We start from the raw sequence: 25,599 nt of genomic DNA on the forward strand, positions 1-25,599 counted from the left end.
GTTCCATTCTCGTCAGTTTGTTTAATTAATACTTTTGACTGTGATGACAAAAATTTAAAATAACATTATACCTCTCTTAGCTTCTATATTTTCTTGGATTCAAGTTTTTTTCTTCATTGTTGAATTATTGATGATACTAATTTTTAAGAATACCCTGTATTCAAAATTTTATTCTCATTCAGGCATAATCTATTTTGTTGTTTTGTATGTATAATCTTCAGTTAGTTCAAGCTATCTATAATTTTTTAGGCTCCTTTAATAGACTTTTCAGCAAATATCTGCCAGTTTTATCAGACAGTTGCATTGCCTTTGTTTCAGAAAACAACCTCTCTAATTATTTACTCTACAGTATAATTTTCACTTGTTTGAAGATTTTGTAAGCCATCATAAGTTCTGTTGTTCAAGCAAACTTGTGAAGTACTACCTTCCTGAGTAGTTTGTTAATCCCTTAAATCCTCTGAGTTGAGTGATGATGTAGAGAATTTTTACTTTCTTACAATAGTTAATATCTTACTTCTCTTTATAAAAATTAGATATGCTCAGTATGTAAAATACAGAAGAAGTGTTTCTTCACGTTTTCCTAAATTATCAGTAATTCCACTGCTCACAAATAGCCACAGTAAAAATTATAAGGAAATAATTTTTTTAATTGATATTTTAATTCATTTTTAATATATCAATGGTAGTTCCCCATGGCTGTAGTTTTTCAAAAGTGTATTATAATCTGTCAAGTGGATGTATCATCATTTTCCTACTGTTGCTAATTTGGTCAGTGACCTGCTTTGAACTTCCTAATATATAAATCTTTAATGTCCCTATACACTTTTTTCTGGAAGTAGAAAGGAAAGAGTATGAATTTTCGTCAGATTCTTGACAAATACTGCAAGACTGTATCAAATCAAAACCAACATGAGGGACTTCCAATGTTGTTTAACAAGAGAAAGAAATCATATTTTAAGCAAATTTATTTCTAGTATGACAAAGTTTTATGGATTTTACTTACTTGATAGTATATTTAAGTGTTTATTGTTCTAAGTTTTCTATTGAAGGAATGTTTTTTCATTTTGAGAAAATAATTATACATATTTATACTTAAAACTTCAATAGGAAAATATACAAATAGAACAAGAAATTATTTGTTGCTAATGCGATTTTTAAAGCTTCTTTCTGGAAAATAATATTTGCCATTGACCTGTCATGGTCAATGTATATTATTTTTAGCTATAATTTTCTTCTACTCTTCCCATAGTTTTAAAGCTATCATCTTTTTTTATCTGCACAGATGATCCATATGTGTAGTTTTATAATTTATCATTGATTTATATATTTTTACTGTCTTATGGTTATCTCAGTTTTTGTCATCTTAGTTTATGCGTTTATATTTCTGAGTTTTAGTGTGATGTTTGTACAGTTTAAATGACAGCCTCTCCCAAAGTATATTGCTATTAATAATCTCTACTACAGGAGTACTTTTCATGCTAGCAAACGCAGCTGCCAGAAATACTTGCCTGTTTCTTAAAGCACTACAATACATTTCTGACATAGCTTTGCCTTTTGCTCCAATCCAGGTTTACCTTTTATTTTTATTTTTTAATTCTAGTCTAGCTGTGATTGATTCTTTTTTAAAGTAGTTGTGGCAAATCTGCTTTTCTAAAATATCTTGATGCCTGAAAGAGATTTCACGAGACTCAACATTTGTTACATGGAACTCTTAGTCAGGAGGAAATAGTTGGATGTTTCCTTAACCTACAGAAATAACGAAACCTTTAAAAAGCCAGCATCATGCTCTCCTCCCCCATACTAGTCTGTTCTGTATCTGCCGATTACATTTGTGCTGCTGTCTCCAAATCCTTTCCATGACCTCACAGTCAGGCTTCTCCCTCTGGATGGAACCTTCCTCCTGGCACTGATTGCTTCTGCCGTTGTCCTCATCCATGAGTGGAACAAACTGTAGTCGTGGCCATTACCTTTGGCTCTTAGACTTGTATGTACAGTCCAGTGGTGTTATTTGACAGCTTCATTTAGTTATCTTGTCTCCTCACTTGAGGCTATAAACTCTTAGACTTCAGAAATTATCTTTAGTATTTTTTATGTATGACCAATTTGTTGAAGTTTTTGTTAAGTCTAGAAAATTCTTTAAAGAGTTTTGATACTGTTAGAATATGACATGTTTTTGTTTACAAAATACTTTCAAATGACTGTGCAGCTGTGATTTTGAATATTTCATTTTCTAAATATAACTAAACTCAGATACAGTTTGACGCTTAATCTTAAAAGTAATTACTACTTAGCAGTTTTGAAAATGAAGGAGAAACAAACATAGGGTATACTCATTTAGATGGCACTTATGCGAGTCTACCATAGCCAAAAAAGTCAGAAAGTATGAAAACTATTACAAAACTTTAGAAAAAAGAACAGAGTGGTGCTATGAGCAAGTTCGGAGAGTGATTTTAACAGGCTCTCTGAATTTTTTTTTTTAAGTGCATAAACTAAAATGGAACTTTCTAAAGTTTTTTCCACACATGTATTCCATTGGAACTTGGGGAAAAACTGGCATTTTCAGGTTATCTGATATGTTTTATTGTCACTTTATCAATAAAGGAATTGACTGGTTACCACATATCAGGAGATTTTGTTTTAAATCCTGTCAATTTCTTAACAATGTTTCCTACATCATGCAAAAGATGACTAAGCAGAATATAAACTGTAAATTTTCTTGTGGTCTTATTTTTTTGTATTGTGCAAGGCAGTAGCTGTAAATAAAAAGATGATTCTTCCCCTCTTCCTGTGGATATACAAAAATGAAAATCACAGTTCTTTTGAGCATTTTATAGTTAGTGGTTAAACCATAAATAAACCCTTATAGTACAAAAGGGTAGTTGCTTAAATGGGCTCCTATACAAAATACTGTAGGAGCACGAGAGGACTACGTTAGTCTTAATGCAAATGGCTCAGGAAAGGCTTCACAGCACCTTTAAAATGGGAAGGTGTTGTTCGCTAAGCAGATGATCAGATAAGTTGTGGGCAAAAGAAACTTGTGTTATTGCTTGGTCTCACATCTTGGTTTTTTTTCACATTAATTATACTGCTGCAAATTATTCACTTATTTCTGGGTATGAGATTTATTAATAGTAATAACAGTCCCAAAATATGTATTAACTTAGAACAAAGTTGGAAACTTTTCTAGACTCTGTAGATATAACAGTGAAGTCGATGGACAAAGGCCATGCCCTCATGGAGCTTAGATTCTAATTCAGGGAAGCAGAAAAGTAATGCTGAGGTTTTGATGTTGATAAAACAGGGTAACAGTATAATAGAGTCTAACTTGGGATGCAGGGGAGACACTGTTCTAAGTACTTTCCACATGTGAACTCATTTAATCCTTAAAATTACCTCATGAAGTAACAGATTGCATTATGTTCTCCCTATTTTGTAGATAGAGGATCCAGAGGTGTAGAAAGTTTAGCTGACTTGCCCTGGAGCTAGTAGATGATGGAGTAAGATTCAAACCTGGGTGTCTAACTCCAGCATCATTAAACACTATGGCTTATTGACTGGGTAAGGATTTGTTGAAGGAATGGTTTCAAGGGTTAACTTTTGCCATGTAATCCTAGATTTTAAAATACATAATTCATATTTTGTTTTCACAATTTATGATGACCTCAGTAACATTGCTTTCTAGATGTTTTTTTCATCTTGTGATGTCAAAGTATTATGTTGTGCCTTAGCTGTCAGATATTAATGCAAAGAAAATTATTGTTTGTAAATCTACAACTACAGCATAGAAATAACTGCCAGGAATTGTTACCCCTTTTTGTTGATAACAATCAGGGCAAACCTTTTTAAACTTGTAGGTCATATTTTACAGAAACTAACTTACTTTAAGATGTGGAGTATGGGAGACAGATGAAAAATATGCTAGAAATAAACAGGTTACAAAGCTTCTGGCTGGGTCAACAAGTATGAAATAAACCTGTGGTCCCTTATCTGCAGACCAAGAGTCCAGTAAGCCCTGAAAACTAAATGCTTTAACAAGTTATCCAAATCTAACCCTGACTAACATAAGACAGTCATGTTTATTGTTTATCTGAATATTTGTATATTTTGCTACAGAAATGTTCATATGTGATACACTAGAAGTGTTCTGCCATGCACAGCATATGTCCCATGTTACCTTAAACTCCAGAAAGTTTTGAAATCAGGAACACAGCTTTCTCCAAAATTGTGGCACTAACTGCAGACCTTTGAGTTTACAGCTATCATCCACATATAAAAAATGGAGTATACTTTGAAATGTTGAAGTAACCTAAGCCTTAAGTCTGTCTACATTCATATTTAAATGCTTTACATTAATACCTAAATTTTATTAACCCAGTTATGGGCAGCTCCATATAGTATGATGATGGTTCAGAGCTTATATATTATTTTTCTTCAGTGATGAAATGCAACTTACACAAGTAGACTTTAAGTGAGAAAGGAGCACATCCGCCACTTATTTTTCTCAGTTTTCTGTGAAATATTAACTCCACTAAATTAACTTTCATTCTGCTAATGCGTATTAGGCATATACACCCTCCCTATGTGTGATGCTAATGTAACAAAGATGAATAAGGCAGCAAAGACCTTCCCTTAAGAAGGCCACTGATGCTTTTCTGTCTCTGAAAGACTTATCTTATTTTCTCCTTTCCATGGTCACATATCAAAATCAGAGGAACACAGATTAATTAATCCATTCAGTAAATAAGCATCTGTTAATTTCCAGGGACAGTTCTAGATACAGTATTGAATAAAACAGAAAAAAACATACCGTTTTTATAATTTAATATTTCAGTGACCCTGTTATTTCCACCTCAGTGTGGACAGGATGGGTTTACCAGGTGGCTTAGTGGTGAAGTATCCGCCTGCCAATGCAACTGATGTGGGTTTGGTCCCTGGATCAGGAAGATCCCTAGAGGAGGAAATGGCAACCCACTCCAGTATTCTTGCCTGGGAGATCCCATGGACAGAGGAGCCTGGTGGGCTACAGTCCCTGGGGTCATAAAGAGTTGGACATGACTGAGCACACAGGCATACACATGTACATCATGTTCGGCCTGCTTCAGTATAGAGCGTGTCCCCAGACTGCTTTATTCAGTTGTATGGCAAGCCACTCCAGTACTCTTGTCTAGAAAATCCCATGGATGGAGGAGCCTGGTTGGCTGTAGTCCGTGGGATCGCTAAGGGTCGGACACGACTGAGCGACTTCACTTTCACTTTTCACTTTCACACATTGGAGAAGGAAATGGCAACCCACTCCAGTGTTCTTGCCTGGAGAATCCCAGGGATGGGGGAGCCTGGTGGGGTCGCACAAAGTCGGACACAACTGAAGTGACTTAGCAGTAGCATACTTCTCATTCGGAGAAGGCAGTGGCAACCCACTCCAGTACTGTTGCCTGGAAAAATCCCATGGAGTCGATGAGTCGGACATGACTGAGCAACTTCACTTTCACTTTTCACTTTCATGCACTGGAGAAGGAAATGGCAACCCGCTCCAGTGTTCTTGCCTGGAGAATCCCAGGGACGGGGGAGCCTGGTGGGCTGCCGTCTATAGGGTCACACAGAGTTGGATACAGCTGAAGCGACTTAGCAGCAGCAGCAGTACTTCGCATTTCCAAGTCGGTTGGTGATCGTTTATTTGTGTTGTGGTTTCTCCGTGTGTATATAAGGATGTCTCCATAAACATACATATTAATACGCATGCACACACGCTGCCTCACTTGACAGCATTAACTTAATTGAAAAATATTATGATCTATAAGTTTTCAAATACTGCTGGGTAGTATCCAGTATAGAATATTATCTTGAGGCTCTGAAAGATTCAATATGATGCCATACTATTTCGTTTTTCATATTCTTGCCAGAAAACTTTAGTCTTTAATATCAGGCTCACCATAGTGATTTCTTCCTGGATTGTTCCTAAGTCAGAATTAGAGTTCTTGACCCTATCCCTGACTTGTTAATGGAAACTGGCATAAATTAATCTGTTTCACATATAAATCAGTTAAATAATGGTAGATATAATTGTGGTAGATGTAAATAATGATACTATAATGTAGGATTTTTTTTAAATGTGGTATGTGTTTCTAATAATACTAGAAAGGACTACCATTTGCGGTAAAACCAATGACATTCTTAGTTTCTTTTACAAGGAGTTATCAGTGCAGCACATCTCTTTATTTGCATAATAGTGCTTTATTCCTACAATGGGTAAAAGGTAAAATAATTATAGTAGGTTTTTTAAAAGTAAATCTAAGATTAGATTAATAAAAGTTTCTCTTGTGGTTTTGGTAATGTCTGTGTGTGTAAGTGTTTATGTATACATTTATGAGCTTTATTGAAATTTTTTTAGATCTGGGGGAAACAATTCAACAGTATTTCTCAGACATTAATATACAAGTATTGACCTCAAATGCACATAGCTTATTAGCCATTTGTTTATTTACTTATGTTTTTTAATGATCATGTAATGTTGTGGCTTCTCTGTAGCTCAGACAGTAAAGAATCTGCTTGTAGTGCAGGAGACCTGGGTTTAATCCCTGGGTCAGAAAGATCACCTGGAGAAGGAAATGGCAATCCACTCCAGTATTCTTGCCTGGAGAGCTCCATGGACAGAGGAGCCTGGCGGGCTACAGTCCATGGAGTCACAAAGAGTCGGACACAACTGAGCAACTAACACTACATATAATGTTAGGGAAATCTATTTTGAGAGAAAAAAAAAATGCATGATAATGTTGGATGAAATTCTTTTAAACTTCTTCCTAGTCTTGAAAATGAAAATTGAAGTCTGTGGGTTATTCCTATATTTAATTACATTTTTATGTGTGGATGATCTCATATCATTCACTTGGGATCAATTTAAACAGCTTAAACAGCTCTTCAGTAATCCACAGATATCTCTGCATTATCAGTTCAGATTTTAAAATGTCATTGTTACTACTAGTTTGAACATGTAGGGGCAGTATAGTACTGTTTTTATAAATCTTGTCTGAATTTGTGAGTTTTTTAAAAATCTTTTAAGTGTTGTTAGAAGCTTTTTATTTGAGGAAGTACAACTTCATATCTTATTTTTTAAAAAATAATTGGTACTATTTTATTAAGTTTGTTTATATATATATATATATATATATACACACACACTATACAAAAGCTTTTGTATTATAGAAGCTCATGGCCATGATTTATATTTGAAGTCAAAGACTATGTTAAGCTAGTTAACAGGGAAAATGCATTTTTATGGTTAGATAATAAAATAGAGGACAAGCAGATTCACAGAAATACTAAAATCAGTGCAATTTTGACCTTATTCATTCTGTACCAGCCTTTCAAAATTAATGGTTAATCATGAGAATTTTAAAAGTTAAGTCTTAATTTTTCAACCTGATAAATAAACAAAACTTGAAAGTCCTAAATACTTACTTTCAGTTCAGTTCAGTCGCTCAGTCGTGTCCGACTCTTTGCGACCCCATGAATCACAGCACGCCAGGCCTCCCTGTCCATCACCAACTCCCGGAGTTCACTCAAACTCACGTCCATCGAGTCGGTGATGCCATCCAGCCATCTCATTCTCTGTCGTGCCCTTCTCCTCCTGCCCCCAATCCCTCCCATTGCGGATTTCTTAATATGTAAATAATTTTTCAATAACAGAGTGATTAAGAGTTGTTATAAAATTTATAGTAGCTTTTTTTTTCACTTAAGGCAATCTACATTTAATAATTGAAAAGCAACAACTGAGTAGTTATCTCTTCTATCCATTCCATTTATTTATTCTGTCTATTCAACAACTTTTACAAGCCAAGAACTTCTTGAGGCGTTTGGAGTACAACAATGAATGAAGCAGACCCAAATCCTTGCCCTTGTGGAGATATCAGAGTGGTAGACTGTTTCAGAGCATGGAGACAGTCATTTAGACTGGGCTGAAGTTTTTAGCTTCATCCTTTATTAAGCCTCTGTAGGAGGCAGATGATAATAGTGCCTACTTCATAGGATTGTTTTAAGGGTTAAATGAAATAATGTATAGAAAGTATAGTTATGTGATAAGAACTTAGTGACTGTTATGAAGCCCACATAAGACTTATTTAGATGTGCTGGTAAAAATTGTAATTAATTCTCATGTAATAGCAGTTACTTCTTTCACTGTGGTTAGTATTTTGAATATTTTTCATTTTTAGTTTCTTTAGATTATGAGAGAAAATACATAACACCAATTTTAAATGGTCACTTTTCTTAAATAGTTTCCTGAGTGACTGTTAATCTCTAAATGGAAAGATGCTGCACATAAAAAATTAATGTGCTTTGTACCTACTTACATTCTGTATATTATTCAGTGTGACTCTCAGCTTAACCCCAATATGCCTTCCTGAATTAAGAAGGTAACATGTGCCATCTTAGTATTTTGTTTAGAGTTTCAAATGTGTTGGCTTCAAATGTCATAAACTTTTAAAAAATTAAATTGCTATATAAAAACTAAAAACATAGTTTGTTGGTTCACATGTTAGTGGCTAGAATGTCTAGGAAATAGTTTCCATAATGGTTTTTAAGTTCTTTCTCTCTTTCTTTCCCTTAAGGCCCCAAAATATGTTAATTAAGAAATGCAACATAACTTGTTAAAATCTTTGAAAACTGGCTTTTCCAAATGTCATCTGGTATATTATTACTATATAAGAATTGAGATTTAAAAAGTTAAAGAATTGGTTCACAAGTCTTAACAAAAGTCCTTAGAAATTTTAGATCTATCTTTGGTATCCTGTGCTGCTCTTATTTCTTTATATTTTTCAGTTATGTGGAAACCCCATGTTTAACACACATGTGCATACACAGGCACAAATACACATCCCCCAAATACACCCAAATACAGTTCTCATCACCACCACCTCCCTGTTTAATAGCTTATCTGCTCTGTTCATGCGACAACTGCTTCATTGAGGGGAAGTTGTTGTTCTGCCGTTTTCATATTAGCTTTGTTATCATGCAGGATTTTCAGCTGCTCACGCTCATTACCATACAGCTGGTCTGTAGAAACGAGAAGGAAGCAAGCAGAAGTTGCACTGTCTACAAGAATAAGAAGCTCTCTTACAGATGGGGTGCTGGCAGATGGGGCATGTGTTTGAACAGGTTTTACTAATAACAGAATGCATTAAAAATCATTCTGAGAAAGTCTAAGGTCAGTGCCATGAATTCAGAGCTTGAGAGGTTTTCAGCTTTTTGTAGACCTTTTTAGAATATTAATTAACTCTAATGCAAAAAAGTAATTAATGGCCAACTACAACCTCTTCCAAATTTTTTTTATCAGTTTTCCTTTTTAAAATTTTAATGTATTTAGTTTCTTTTTAATCTAATTTAAAATGCACTAGTACTGTTAGCTAGTGTTTTTCATCATCTTGCACTTTATTTTGTAGTCTTCAAATATATTTAATGTTCCCAGAGTATGTTTATATACAAAAGTGTTTTGATATATGTGCTTTGAACATGTAAGCATTCTCTGAGCATTGTAATGACATTCTTCAGTTTTGATATATGAGAATTTGATTAGCACATGAAAACGAAAGAGGATTTGGAAATCCATGTTTGTAGTGTTGACCACATTGAAGGTTAAGATGAGATGTATTCTATCTGCATTCAAAATTAAGTGATGGAATGCCCCAAATGTATCTTTTGTTAAAATTATTACTTGTATATTTTTCATATTCACAAAACCAAAATGAATAAAGTGGTAATTGAAAAAATATCAGTAGTTTTTAAAGGATATTTCAGTAGGATCTTAGTGTTTTGACCCCTTTCATTAAATCTACTGCTTCTTGATACATCCTGTCTCAATGGGAGATAGTGATAAAAAGCAGGTAAAGCCAAGTAAGGTTAGGCAATTATATGTAAGATATTCAGTTTTTTATTTAATTTTAATGAAAATAGAACTCAGCCAGTTGTTCTGTTCATAGAGATTAAGATACATATTGCCAAAGGTTTTTTATTTTAAGCTAATATTAGTTATAATGCTTTGGTAACTCTCAAAAACTTTCATGCTATAGATTTCCTGTCAGTAAAATAGACCCACAAAAATGCTATCTGTTAGGTTGATACCTGTGTATCAATAGAATGCTTGATAGGTAAGATCTGTCGTAAGTGGTGTACATTGAATATTGTTAAAACTGTATGCTGCCTTTACAGGTGAAAGTTTATATTCTATTGTGCATTTTTAAAGGCACAGGGAGTTCTAAACCAGGTTGCATTTTAAACACAGGCAATAAAGATAACTACATTTTGATCTTATATCAAACTGTATTATTTTCTTCCAATTTAATTTATCCTTGAATTGTGTAACTGATAAATATGTAGAAATTTTTATTTTTCCTGAGAGGAGAAACATATAAAATATTATAAGTAATAATATGTATAATATAATAATAAATAATAAATACATGAAATGTTTTATACATCATCTTGCCTTATTCTGAATTATGAGTTTTTCAAATTATGCTGAAAATTAATCTTTTTCAATTATTAATCTCTGTAGTTCTACCATCTTCAATATCTTACATTCTTAATTATTTCATATAAATATTATTTATTGATATTCTGGTATGTGCAGGAAGTGTGTGAAAAGCTGAGGTACAATTGGAATCAAAATAGATGTGGTCAGTGCTTTTATGGAACTTACAGTCTAATGGGGAAGAGAGACAACTAACATGTCCACACTGACAGGCTGTTGGGTTCAAGCCCTATGGTTCACAGCCTTATAGTGGGGAGGAGGTGGCGCTGTGAAGGAAGTTAGAGATGACCTATACACAGGTAATTCCCACATTGTGTCTTCTATCTGGACCTTTTTGCTGAGCTCCAGAGCCGGTTGGAGCGTGATGATGAGTTGAGACCTGGATGTCTCAAAGACATCTCAAACCAGATAAGCTGAAAGTGGAACTTGTGATCCTCGCTGTGCTGGAAAGCAAAAGTGAGCGCTGACCTTGTTCAGGGTCCTGTGCCACCTTCCACTCAGTTGTGCAGGAAGCCTTGCCATCAGCGTCAGTAGCTCTCTCTCCTCTCGTCCCGTGGCTCGCCTGTCACCGAATCCTGTGAGGTCCGTGCCCTGAGCATCTCTTACCTGCTCGCGTCTGCCCGCCTCCAGCCCAGGCCAGCGTTTCCTCCTGCACGGCCGGGTGGGATAGCGTTCTGCTCAGCCTTTCCGCATCCACTCTCACTCTCTTCCTGTTCTGTCTTAACAGTACACTCACAACAGTATTGCAGGCGTACCTGGGTCCTGTCCTTCTCATGATTCACTGTACTTTTCATTGCTCTTATTATGGAGACCAGAACCCTGTATGAGATCTCACACAGTCCGGTCCTTCTCTGCTTCTCTAGCTTCATCTTGCACCTGCCATACTGTCCTTATTCTGCACCCCTATGCATGCCCCTTCCCACCACAACACAGCTTAGTCATTCCTTTCAAGAAGAGAAGCCTTCTCTGAACCCCAAACTAAGTCAAAACCCTACTTACTAGTTCAGTTTTGCCCTGTTTTGTTTAATTGTCTTTCTCCCCTACTACACTGTGAAGGCCAGTCATGAAGCAGAGACTGTACTTAATTTAGCTTATGGAGAATAGGCAACCAAGTGAATGCTGGATGAATGAGTGTCTCTGGGAGATTAAAATAACCATATAAATCTAAATTTGTTGTCATTATGTATCCTAGTGTAGATAATGTAATTATGTATCCTAGTACATCTAATATGGAGAAGGAAATGGCAACCCACTCCAGTGTTCTTGCCTGGAGAATCCCAGGGACGGCGGAGCCTGGTCGGCTGCCGTCTATGGGGTTGCACAGAGTCGGACACAACTGAAGCGACTTAGCAGCAGTACATCTAATATAAATAATTAGAGCTAGTCGAAAGAATAAAACGTAGGCTAGACTCATAGATATATGCGTGTGTCCCCTAGAAAGCAATAACCACACATGGATCAAACTGATAGTTGTTTAAGATGGATTGGCTCTTAGAAAAAGGTCACATGTGATGAAATTAAGAAACATGGCCAGAGTGATAATCATGTATTCAAGAGTATGTTCTGATGTACTCAGATAGAAAAGTGCTGTGTTTGTGTGCATATGTACATATGTATGTATACACACACATATATGTTACTTGGTTAATAAGTATTTTTAAGCTGTCTACTGAACTAAAAAAAATGAAAAAGTCATAATTCCCTGTTAAGTGTATTTGGGTTAGAGTAAATAGTAAAGACCACTTGAAGCAGTTTCTTCAGTAAGTATCATGGTATGTAACTTTCGCCTGTTTTGCTCTAGTGTTCATATCATTATGGTAATAGTGAAAAACCCAGTAATCTCTTTGAAACGACCTTTCAATGGAGATACTTTTGCATATTTTGTTCTCAGCTCTTTTTCATTATTTCACATTTGGAAGAAATAAAGCATGGAGCACGAAGAAATAAGGGTTGGGAGCTAGAAGTTCTTAAGGGATTTGGGAAAAGGAGGCAAAACTCATGTATTGTTGTGAGCGCCTTCCATCAGATCTGCCTGTCTGCCTATTGATGGCTGTGGAGCCTCAGTACAGCATCCAGGATGATGGGAGCAGTTCTCCGCCAAGGAAGTATCAGCAGGAGAATGTTAACTCTTTTGCTCGCTGCTCTTAGTAAAGTCCCACAATAAAGTCCATCCAGAGTCACAGTTAGTTGTGTAGTTTGTCTTTTCTTTCTCTGTGCCCACTGCGAGTCTTAACATAGATTTCATCCACACATCACGTGTTTGCACTCTGAGATAGCCTGGGAAGCATCCTCAAGATTTCTTAACTAACAATACTTCTTGCTATATATGTATGTGTATAAAACCCTATGTCATTTTCTATGAACTGGAGACCAAGCTCTGCCTATGGTTAAATCTCAGTTACCAATTTAATAGTTGTGTGACCTTGGGAATGTTAAACTCACTGCTCCTGTTCCATGTCTGTAAAATGAAGTGATAATCATACCTACTTCATAGGGCTGTTGCACAGTTTCACTGAGTTAATACAAGTAAAGTACCTGGAAGAGTGCCTGGAATATAGTAAGTTTCCTTCCCCGTATACTTCATTTTCTTAGGAGAACTTTTTTTTTTCACATTGCTTATTCAAAGTCGAATATTTTTGATAGTGAGCACTGAAGGAGCACTCAGTCAGATTAAAATCTAGTGTTTATTTTTTCTTTATTTTGGTTTAACATAGTGCCATGTGTGAAGACTTCTTTTTCTCTCTAGGTCTATGTGTTGTCATATAAATTGGGCAGTTTCATTTATCAGGTACATTGATTTGTCATTCTTTTATTGGCTTGTCTGTCCTTCTCAGTTGGGAGATTCTTAAGGATAGGGACTGCATCTTGCTCAGTTTTGTATACTTTTTGCTTAGAGTCTGGCTTTCAGTAACTCTGGCTAACTGTTTCTAGAATGAGGTAGTCTAGATCTATAAAAATAAAATGTTTAAGTCACTATTTAGTTTTCTCTCCCTCTTATTTCATTGTTTAGAAGATAGAGAACCATTCTACAACTCAGGATTCATTCGGATGACACGATAATATTAAAATTAAATTTGGGGTTGGAAGATCACCATAAATTTTCCTCACAGTAATTTCCTTTTCCTTTGTTACTTTTGTATAAACAAACATAGTGAACTTCACAAAGTTAAGGTCTTTGAAATAAATTAATTGGTGAGGAGTAAATTATATCTTGGCCTAATGAAATCTATTTATTATAATTGTTTAATAAAAGCTATTGAGTAAAAATATCTTAGAAAATGCCATCTAGTTTTAATCTTTGCTTTTTTATATTGTGATCATGATGATGAATATGCCTTCATTTAACATCTCTTGAAAAATATTTTAAGTTCTTGATTTACTATTTTGTGTCCTGATAGAATAACTGTAAAGGAAAAATTTAAAATTTAGAGGGGCTGTGTGTGTCTGTGTGTATCTTTATCCCAAGAGCTAAAAAATATTACCATTTTAAGAACATTCTAAAGTTCAGCATCTTTTTGCTTTCTTTGACTTTATATCCTTTGGTAGACTTAAGTTATTCCTTACAGAATTTTTTTTCCATGTTGTAGACATTTGAACATGCATTGACTCAATAAAAATAAAATTTAGATTTAGGTGTTTTTTAAATGTTCTCCTACCACCATGTAGCAGTTTTCAACAGACAAGTTGTGTGCATAGAGCAGTTCATAATTGTTGTATGCAGATTTGTTTCATAGTCATCATGCCATCATTATATACCATGCTTTCATGTAACTGGTGGGAAACCAATGCTATCCATTCTACAAAAAGAAATGTTTATAGAGTCATGTATCAAGTGTGACAAACTTTCACAGTTAATTTGTAAACATTTGGAGACCTTGAGTATTTATAATATTTTTAAAGTTATGTGCTAAATATTAAAGAACTTTTTAATAAAGAAAATAAACTTATAAGTAAAATATTTCTATTACAGTAGTGTCGCCAAGATATCAAAGTGCTCCTAAACATCAATCCTATAGTTCACTGCTAATCAAAGACTACTGTAGATCAGATACCTTTTCAAATTAATAGTTATTTTGAAAATGTTTCCACGACAGGCAGAATCTGTCAAACCCTACTCATGACTACTTCCAGCAATATTTCTTTGTACTCAGATTTTATTTACTGACTCTTCAAGCCTTTTGGAATCTCCTGAAATGGTAAGGGATCATGTAAGTGTTATGCTAGTCATATAATTCTTGATAGTTTCAAAGCAAAGAATGCAGTTTGTTAAATTATATATACAGTAATTGCCTTAAAATGTAAATTGATGTTTCTAAAATGAATATTTAGAATCCTCTTTTTTAAATGTAGTGGGGGCATGATTACTAGGTTCTTTCCTACTCACTTGACAGCTACATCAAACACTTGAATACTTAAAGAGCAGACAAGCTGCTCTAAAATAAAGAATTGATTAAAGATCAGTATGATGTACACTTTGTAGAGGAAGAATGCAGTGTGTTTTATGTTTCTTCCTGACTTAGCACTGATATGGAATAGATACTTAATAAATGTTTTTAAATAAGGGAAATAAGTTCAAGTTCATAAACTTGATTCATAACTAGAGTTTTAAAAGATTGGTTTAAACTCTCCCTTCTCATTTTGAATTCTTCTGTAAAATATTTAAGGTACTTGAGATGTTATGCTTCAAAAAGTACTATAAGTTTGAATCTGGATTTTATGTATCGGCTAGTCAAATATTTATAATTGAATACAATTATCAAAATGAGTAAGCCAGGATCACAGAGTTCAGAATAACATGTGTTTTAGGTTAAAGATCCTGGATGACTACAGTGAGTGCTACTGAAAGTTTACCTAAGAACATACCCGAGGCTGTAGTAAACTTTATTTGAAGGCTTTTTCCAACCTTGAGATGCTGTGATCATGTTCTGAATTTCTTTATGGTCATGAGGAAACAGTCTTTAAAAGTGTACCATGGGTAAAATCATTTTGCCTCCAATAACCAAGGGTGACCACGTCTTTCGCCATGGTAGACGTTTGCTAAAGTTAGGCTGGCAGATACATTAACAATCTGCAGAGATCTGAGGCCAGTATCTATCTCTTTCTCAAAAAGAGTAAATTATCAAATGGAAAGATAGAATCAGGGCATAGAAAGTGCAAAAGCAAGGAAATAGAAGGATGATATGGTAGATGCCCTTTCATTCTTACAGGCCTGAGTTACTAGATATAAAGGTTTTAAAGTAGTGCTTGGTGTGTGGTACAGAATAATTATCACCTACAATTCCAATCCTCTTCCTTTTCCAAGCTTAGGAATCTTTTGGAATGGGTGCTACGTTCGAGAATTAGTATGAGGTGATGGGTGATAAGGGAAATAGAAAAGTAATTGTACATGAAAGAATTGAAAATATTTTTATTCACTTTCTCTGTATATCTAATTTCAACATGTGAGAATTACTTTATGAGTGTTCTTCAATTTTATATACATTTTTGAAACTATAAAAAATAACAACCACTGTTGAGAATGTCCTCCTTTTGCAGTTCAGTTGCACAACTGTTATTTAGTTGCTAAGTCGTGTCTGACTCTTTGTGATCCCGTGAACTGCAGCATGCCTGGCTTCCCTGTCCTTCACTATCTGAGTTTGCTCAAACTCATGTCCATGGAGTCAGTGATGCCATCCAACCATCTCATCCTCTGTCACATTCTTCTCCTCCTGCCCTCAGTCTTTCTCAGCATCAGGGTCTTTTCCAATGAGTCAGCTCTTCGCATTAGGTGGCCAAAGTATTGGAGTTTCAGCTTCAATATCAGTCCTTCCAATGAACACCCAGGACTGATCTCCTTTAGGATGGACTGGTTGGATCTCCTTGTAGGCCAAAGGACTCTCAAGATTCTTCCCAGCACCACAATTCAGAAGCATCAATTCTTCAGCATTCAGCCTTCTTGTAGAGCTTAGAATTACATGAAATTACCTTGTTCATTTATTAGCTCACTTATTAGTATGCATCACCAATTCAAGGAACATGAGTTTGAGCAAACTGCGGGAGATAGTGAAGGACAGGGAAGCCTGGCGTGCTGCATTCCATGGATACACAAAGAGTCGAGCACAACTGAGCAACTGAACAGCAACTGTTTTTTCCCCACTCTAGAATGTCAAGCATATGAGACCAGGGACCTCATCTGCATTGTTTGCTGTCTTATACTCAGTGCCTAGAACAGTTATTAGCACATAGTAAGAAATGCTTGTTTATTAACAGGATAATAGAAAAAGAAAGAAAATCTCTTATTAAGCCACTTAGATAACCACTGTGCACATTTTTATATATTTATGTAGACTTTTCCCATCCATACACGAGTGCAGATACACACACACTTATATATATATATATATATGTATGTATGTATGTATGTATGTATATGTATGTATGTATACGTTTTCAAAAGGATCGTACTTTTTACCTTGTGTTTGAATCTCCCATCCCCTGCTTTATAATAACCCTTCTCTTAGTTCTTATATGAAGAACAGTTTTTGTGACTTGAAAATGCTCTATACTGAAATCTACTCTTTAGAAGGAGGCTTCAAGTTTAGAGGTTGGAGGGGCAGGGCATGGGAAGTAGAACAAGACAAATGAAGTATCTTGTTTTCCAAGCGAGCGGCATTTTTTCAATAGTAGAGGCTACATGTTGGTGAGAATCAGTGAGTCAGGTATCCACTCTGGCCCTGAGTTACATTTTTTATTGTCTTTTCATAAAGTTTTTTGGTGAATATAACATTTGAATGTTCAAGAACTCTCTTGTTTCTTTACTATGCACCTGCCCTCCCCCCCTCCCCCCCGCCCCATTCAAGAGTATAGCCTGCTTTTACGTAGGATTTCTGGTAAGTACCTTTGGAAACAGAAGGACCCCTCCCTAGTCGGTGTTTGTAACTAAAATAAAAAGTCTAAAGTTTTCACACCCACACAGTAAAGTTCTCCTTGTACAGAAAGACATATATTAGCCCTAAAATGAAAGTATGTATCATGGCAGGAAGTACTTTTGCAGAAACCATTACTAGTAAGTTAAAGACTATTTTAACTGTAGTATTAAGTGTTTGAATTAGGAGATAATAATACTAAATAGGCCTTATAAAGACTAGTGACTGCTAGAAGTGTTAGAGATATTGTCAGTACTTCAAGTTAATGATGGTGGCATTTCCACATGTATCATAGGTCCACAGATGATAATTCCCTTCTATCTCTTCAACATCTATCAGACTCAGTCTTTTAAACTTAGAAGCAATACCGTATCTTACTATTTAAATGATTTCTCCATTTTCTGACTTCTTACACTACCCAGTTTGGCACTTGGTATTCAGTCAAATACTCTTCTTTATTAGCTTCTTGTCTTGACAGTTGGATATTAAATATCTTAAGGGTGGAGGATTATTGTAATGTTTTTATTTGACTTCGGTAATGGCAACCCACTCCAGCGTTCTTGCCTGGAGAATCCCAGGGATGGGGGAGCCTGGTGGGCTGCCGTCTATGGGGTCGCACAGAGTCGGACACGACTGAAGCGACTTAGCAGCAGCAGCACCTTGCAGAACTTGATTATTTCTTGATTGATTGATTCCATTTAACCTAAATCTTTCTGTTTCTGTTACTTTTTCCCCAGTTACCATCTTTTTACTCCCAGTTTGCCATGTGTAGCAGAAGCATAGTTATATAGACCTAGATAATCATTCCATGAATTGAATAAATCAAGATTTAGTTGTGGTTTGCATATTTAATTACTATTTGCAAAATATAGTACTTTTCCCCTTCTTTGGTAATGTCAATTTTTTTTTAGCTCAACGTGAGCCATTACATATATAATGGAAATCAGTTAAAAGTAGTGAACTTGGGACTGGAGTCTGTGGCTCTAAAATAGCTATATAACCCTGAACACGACACTTAATTCTCTCCCTTACCTTTCTCACCTATAAATAATAGTTCTTATTTTATAGCATGTTTTGTGCCAGGCACCTCTCTGTCCACACAATGACACTTAGGTTGGTAAGGTAAATGGTATTACAACTACATTTGCACAAATAGAAGAAAACTAGAACTCATGGTGGTCAAATAATCCCTACCAAGGTTACACTGTAATAATGACATTGCTGTTGTTTAAACTCAGATTACTCTGATTCCAAAACTTAGGTTCATTCCACAAATGAAGGAAAATTAGATGATTTCCAGGCTCCCTTCTAGTTCTGCACTGTATGGCTTCCTGCTATTAATGTTTTTTCGTTGATTCAGTGGATATAACTTTTTTACTTCTTAGTCTTTGTATCTTTTCTCAAAGCTTTTCAGTGAGGACTAATAGCTAATAAAAGAAATTAGTTTCAGGATTTTAAGCAGTCCTTAAAACGAAAGGTTATTTTAATATTAAAATGCAAGATTGATATACCATATCTATAGGAAACTTTTCTCAAGCCATATAGATACATTTGAACCTTACAAATAGCAGCAGTAAATATTAAATTAGATAAAGAAAGTAGAGTGAATGTAGTTCTAAGCAGCACATGGAAGGAAAATTGATTTCATTCTTTTTCCATGTTAATTAAATTCATTCCTGGGTCATGTTTGCTGTTCTATTTTCCTGGAACTTTTAAAAAAATAGTTTCCCATGATATTTTTCTTACTTTACTGAAGGGATTGCTACAAAAAAATTTATAATGAAAATTTGAGAGGAAATTTTGGTATGAATTCAAGATGCCTACTGGTAGTTTATTTTAGGTTTAGAACATGAGATTAAAAGACTAATTGCTTTCTAGATAATTCAGGATAAACTTCAGAGTGACTTACAAATTTGTCAGGTTATTACAGATGTTGCTTGTCTACAAAGGAGTAATGTAAGTAATGTTTTAGTACGCATATTGTCTCTGCCAGCTCTATAACAATGTAAAACTTAAAAGAGCAAACAGGCAAAGCTGCCATTTTCATTGTTTTCTTCTGTGGCTGTTATAAATAGACCTCTTAACTTGCATTATTGTGTGAAATTCTGTATGTGTGTATATTCACATATTGGTAGATATATAACATTATGTGTATATGTTTGTCAGATCAGTAATTTGGCCCAAACTAAGGGACTAAAAAAAACCTTTATCTTGAATCTCTGTTGTAATTTATTTGTCAGATCTTTAGGGGCTGCATTTTTATAAAGAAAGTTATAAATATTTTAAACTTCAGGGAAAAGAAAAAAAATTAAGTACCACATGTACAGTTGTAATTACGTTAAATTTTTTTTAACATAATTTGAGCTATGATACTTTTACATTTTGATTTCCTGAGGTTAAGATTTTATATATAAGCATCCCCTCACTTCCCAACAAGTGTTATTTTAAGCCGAGTTGTTATATATTACAATATATAGTGTTTGAGATATTTTTTAATGTAGTAGTATTTTAATATATGCTTCCCTGGATGGTAATTTCAAACTAAATCTGGCTCACCTTGTTTCATTTTACATATTTACATATTCTCAAGAAATTTTGGGAACTAACCCTATTCTCTATCTTAAATTGACCATAAATTCAATGGAGGGGAAAATAAGTTTTTTAAATTATGTGCTATCCTGTGCCTGACACATAGTAGGTGTAAATGCTTAATGAATGAATAAATGTGAAAATAGCTTATTGATCAGTACACGACTGAAGTGACTTAGCAGCAGCAGCAGCCACCTGCTTGTATTGGGGAAAATGTAGGTACATGCTATTTTAATAGATAATATACCTGTGATAGAACAGGGTTATTAACTTCCCAATATCAATTGTGAACGTTTTAATAGGAAATTGTACCCCAGAAACCTAATGATAGTGGGTTAGTGAGATTTCCAAAGTTGGTTTCAACCTCAACATGCTTGGCATTCCTTTCTTTGATGTTGAAATCCCAAACTCTCTCTAATCTAAATTCTGTGCTTGGGCAAGACAGCTAACTGTGGTAGGTGGTATTCCTAATGTAACGTCAGAGTAAAGAATGTTGTCATAATAGTAATAAAGAAAATCATAGATATATCTATATAAATACATTATCCTACTATTGTAAAATGAAAATGAAATTTTAAATGTTGGCAAAGTAATGCAAAGTATGAATAGTATAGTATCATCAACTAATTATTACAATTGTACTTTTTAGCACTAAGTATAATTTAGTATTTGGTATATATGCTTGTATATATATGCTTTAGAAAATTTTTATTCTAATGGCTTGCTTAAATGGCCATTTATTCAAAAGTATTATCTATTTGTTTTATATCATCTTTGTACAATGTCTTAGAAAACTGCGAACCTTCAAATGGTAGGGGAGAGAGAAGTATAAAAATAATTACAATGAGGTATGATGAAAGTGCAATGGAAGAAAGTATTTTAAATGAAAATAATGAACTCTGAGAGTCAAGGTGAGGAAAAGTAATCTATTAACTACTCTTTCCTCTGTTGTCAGCCTGTATATAGATAAGTTTTTCTCTGAATAATACTGTGAAGACTGTTTTGCTGTCTGTGTTTTTCACACTGTTTACCCGTGGGTCAGTTTTTGTTTCTGCCGATAACCGCAACTTGCTCTTTTGAAAACTTAGTCAACCACAACTTGCCCTTCTGAAAACTTAGTCATTGCCACCAGTTGCTTAGAAAGAGCCATTTCTCTTGCAGTAGCTCAGAGGTTAATCATTCTTCTACCACTATTTCCCCAGAGGCTTGTACTCTGGGGCAGTACATTTTCATTTGGGCTTCCCTGGTGGCTCAGAGGTTAAAGCGTCTGCCTCCAATGCGGGAGACCCGGGTTCAATCCCTGGGTCGGGAAGATCCCCTGGGGAAGGAAATGGTAACCCACTCCAGTATTCTTGCCTGGAGAATCCCATGGGCGGAGAAGCCGAGTCCACGGGTCGCAAAGAGTCGGACACGACTGAGTGACGGAACGGATGCTGTTTTTTAGTGTTTAATACTGCTCTCATGCACTCCTCATACACCTAGTTCAGTGGATCTGTGCTGAGATGAGCACTGGGTCTGAATTAGCAGATAGGCTATAATCCAGGGCTTCATTGTCAGTCATTCCCTTGCTAATAGATTTTCAGTAAGGTTTATGACTTGTCAGTCAGCACAAGAAATAATATTTTATAGAATGGGGAATTTATTGCTTAGCTAATATTATATGAAGATTTAGTTTATTGTAGTGAAAAATAATTATTGACTACTTTGAGATATTCTAAAAATGTGGATGACAAGCAAGTATTTTCTGGCTTTTTCACTTACTAGTTAATTACTACTACTAATTCACTTACTAGTTAATTTCACTTACTAGTTAAACTAGTCGTATTACTAAAAAGATCTCTGGATAAAGTTTTAAACTTTTGTATTTTAGCCAAAATTCTCAGAAATAGGAATTTGAGAATGATTTCATTTGCTTTGTTCATAAATAGATTTTGATGAAAATAATGTAATAGATCACAATTTTCATTACTAGTACTTCAGTGAATGTGTGCTTAGCCACTTCAGTCATGTCTGAGTCTTTGTGACCCTTTGAACTGTAGCCTACCGGGCTTCTCTGTCCATGGGATTCTCCAGGCAAGAATACTGGAGTGGATTGCCAGGCCCTCCTCTGGGATCTTCCTGACCCGGGGATCAACTCTGCATTTTCTGAGTCTCCTCCATTGCAGACAGATTCTTCACCCATTGAGCCACCTGGGAAGCCCTGTTACTGCTACTTCAAAGAATACTGAAAATCATTCATTTTTATTCTGTTACTTTGAAATCTAGTTGAAGACTTGGTTGACTGACTTTTGCTTGACAAATTCTTTCTTTGTAGTTCAAATTATTATTGTAAAAAAGATATTAGGGAGAATTGTTAAATATTTGGAAATGTTAAGTCTTCATGAGTACTTACAAACACTTAAAGGGTAAACAAACTAATAAAAATCATTTCCAAATGGGAACCATGGTAGATAGATGGTTGGGAGTGTTGAAAAGTCTTTTCATTGTTTATTTTTGTATTTCATTTTGATTTTTGAGCTGTATAAATATTTTGCCTATTCAAAAATTTAAAAAGTGAATATACATACCTACATACAAACATACATTTGTGGAAATCAAGTTTTCCTGTAACTTCATAGCCATACATAGGGGTCAATAAACCAGAAGAGCATTCCATTGAATATACAAAGTTAAGATGTTTTCTTCTTTAACTATCCAAGATTTTGAGGCAGTGTTCCTGGTTTATTGAAGTTGGTCTGTGTCCTCAGTTGAGTAGACTTTTTTTGAAAAGGTTAGGTCAACTAGAGATAGGACATGATTTTAATTGTAGTCAGGGTGTACACTGTCACGTGTTACATGTCTCTTTGTCCTCTGACAAGCTTTCAGAAGCCATTTCAGGTGTTCCTTTCACAGTTAGTTTCTTCAGAGAGCCCAGAATGGGGAGGGGTTCTTTTTCTTTTTCAAATTTTGAGTGCTCTGAAGCTTCTTTTTTTAAAAAACGGTTTATGAGTCCATTCTTAATAGTTGGAATTTTTTTTGACAAGAGTAACATTTCTTTTTAAAAGGAAGTTTCCTTTGAAGTAAGTTAATTGTTTATTTAGAAGACCAACTTTTGTTGAGTACAGGTACATTATTGTTTCTGAGGGTAAGAATTAGTTTAAGAGTCAGTAAGGAGATTCAAAAAAATTAATATATAGAATATAACTTCCAAGAGAAGACCCAGGATATATATTTTCATAAAATTTTAGGTTATCTTATTTATGTTTTAAAGAAAAAGACCTTATGCTGACTTAATTTCCTTTTTTTCTCACTTAACATCTTAATTAAAAAGGTAAACATTTATTTTAAAAACTACTTTATGCATCATTTAGAATCATTTTTCTAACAAAAGTCGTTTATTACCATAGCAGAAAGTATTAAAATGTAGTAAGTCAAGATGTTATTTCCTTTTTCCTGAAGAAACTTTTTAAGTGCTTAAATAACTATAGTGACACAGTTTACTTGTAATAAAGAACGTTAATGGGGAGGGTAGGAGTTAATTAACTAGACCCTTAATAATGGGCTTTTCTAGTCCAAAGAATCTCATAATTGCCTCCGAAGCTAGTTTTGTAGCAAGTTGCAAGATGAAATATCTAGACTTGTGTAGTAGTCATTCTAAGAAAAATGTTGCCTTAGGCAAACTTTGATGCCTTTTATTATTATATAAAATACGTTTTTAATGACAAGCAGTATACACTGTAAAGATAAGTTTGGAAGTGGAAGTCCAGTGCCTCCTGATTACTCAAAATTAAATGAACACGTAATTATAAGACTCTCCAATGAACACAGTTTTTGTTATTTTTGGAGAAATGGAACCTTTCAGCCAGACTTTATGTACTTAGTTTGTTAATCATAGAAAGATATTCTCAGGATTACTAAGGACTGACAGTGTGTGGTAATTTTTTTTAAGACTGTGTTTTAAATGAATGGGATGCAAAAGCATAGGGAATATTTATATTAAATGTTAATATAAGAAATATACAGGTTGAAATATAACTTATTACATAATTTCTACAAATGCTGGTATGTTCCAAACTGGTTTACCTTTCTGTAAATCGCCCTCAAAGAGTCTCTCATTCTTCCCTCTGCAACTGCCCATCTTGGACTGTCCAAGCTACTTGAAAAATCTGATCAGCTTATGCCAGGACTGCAATAGGGTAGCAGTTAGTGAACATAGGCTGCTTTGCTTCTGTTGGGAGGACCAGATGAAAATATATTCCATTTTCAAATGTTTCTGAAAGGATTTATTTGCGGAAATGATGCTGCCATTTAAAACTTCAAAAATGCAGGTTTTACAAAATGTAAAAATAACCTCCTGAAAGTTTGAAAGGGGAGCGGGGCGGGGAGGGGGGTGCTGTGGCGTGGGGGCGGTCTCCTTGACTGCCCACCTCCTCCCTCTGTTCAGCGCGCTGTGTGCTTACGGGTTCCCTGGAGCGGATCACCATATAATTGATGTGCAGTCTGCATTGCTGAATCCTGGACTGCACCATTCTGTGTTCAAGGGAAGATGTAATCTGATCCCTCTGCTGCTGAGGGAGGAATCTCTCCAGTCCAGGCTTTGACAGGGCAGAGTCTCCTCCAATAATCTTCTCGGTTCTCTCTCATTATTCCCTCGAGTTCTCCTCAGTCAAGCTGCATGTATGTATGTGTGTCCCGAGAAGCGGTTTGATACTGAGCTGCATTTGCCTCTACTGTGGAGTTCTGTTGCCGGTTCTGCTCCCTAATCTTCCTTTTCTGACGTGCCTGAGCATGTCCACATTAGAATCTGTGACATACCTACCTGAAAAAGGTTTATATTGTCAGAGACTGCCAAGCAGCCGGACACACGGGGGCACAGAATCACTGAAGGGGAAAAATCCAGAAAATATGGGTTTCTACGGCACACTAAAAATGATTTTTTACAAAGTAAGTAAGCTGTTTTCTTCCTGTGTTGTATGATTGTGTGTGTGTGTGTGTGAGTGTGCGTGCCTGCCTGAGAAGGAAAATCTGTATCATCAGAGATGGCTGCAGTATCCTCTAATTTTGGTGGGTGGCTGGATGTCTGGTATTCTGTTTTATATCGTGAATGTAAGCAAATAATGGAAAGACAACGTGAGCTGAAAAAAGCTTTACATTTAAAATAAAATGAGTATTTTAATCTGAGAATTTTTCCTCTAAAAATATATTCGTACTTTAGAAATGTGGCTCTGTTAAATGCTGACCTGGAAATACTCTACCCTTAGTTAGCTTTCAGTGAACCTTTTTGCCTTTAATTTTTCTGTGCCTTGTATATAGGGTGTTTTTTTTTCTCCTTTAGTTGCCTCTCTTAAAGTGTAGAATCACTAGAATATTAGGGATTTATGTTTAAAGAGATTTTACTGACTTTCTGCACCCCTTCAAAATTGCAGAATTAATTTTTGGTTCTAAAGTCAGTATTTTTAGTAAACAATATAATAAAAAAGACTTATATAGTCATACAGAAAGTGCTTTATTTTATCAGATATTCTAAATCTGAAAATCCTTTCTCAGTGGTTCCCTTGAAATGAATTTCGGGCATTTTTATTCACTGAAGGATTTCTAAGATGG

General features: G+C 35.1%; 1 protein-coding gene across 8 annotated transcripts in view; it reads left to right on the forward strand.

The window, feature by feature from the left end:
- Positions 1-25,599, forward strand: part of FBXW7 (F-box and WD repeat domain containing 7) — a 236,333-nt gene that overhangs the window by 177,657 nt on the left and 33,077 nt on the right. The window contains exon 1 of one of the 8 annotated variants that reach the window (XM_088827971.1): positions 24,429-24,939. The exons of the other annotated variants lie outside the window; for them this stretch is intronic. Coding sequence (XP_088684097.1) covers positions 24,679-24,939 — 261 coding nt within the window. The 5' untranslated portion in view covers positions 24,429-24,678. Of the gene's footprint in view, positions 1-24,428; positions 24,940-25,599 lie in introns of those variants that run through there. 8 annotated transcript variants of the gene reach the window in all.

The sequence above is a fragment of the Moschus berezovskii genome, chromosome 19 (genome assembly GCF_049115385.1).
Source record: "Moschus berezovskii isolate FMDL1 chromosome 19, NW_MosBer_1.0, whole genome shotgun sequence".
Classification (NCBI taxonomy): Eukaryota; Metazoa; Chordata; class Mammalia; order Artiodactyla; family Moschidae; genus Moschus; species Moschus berezovskii.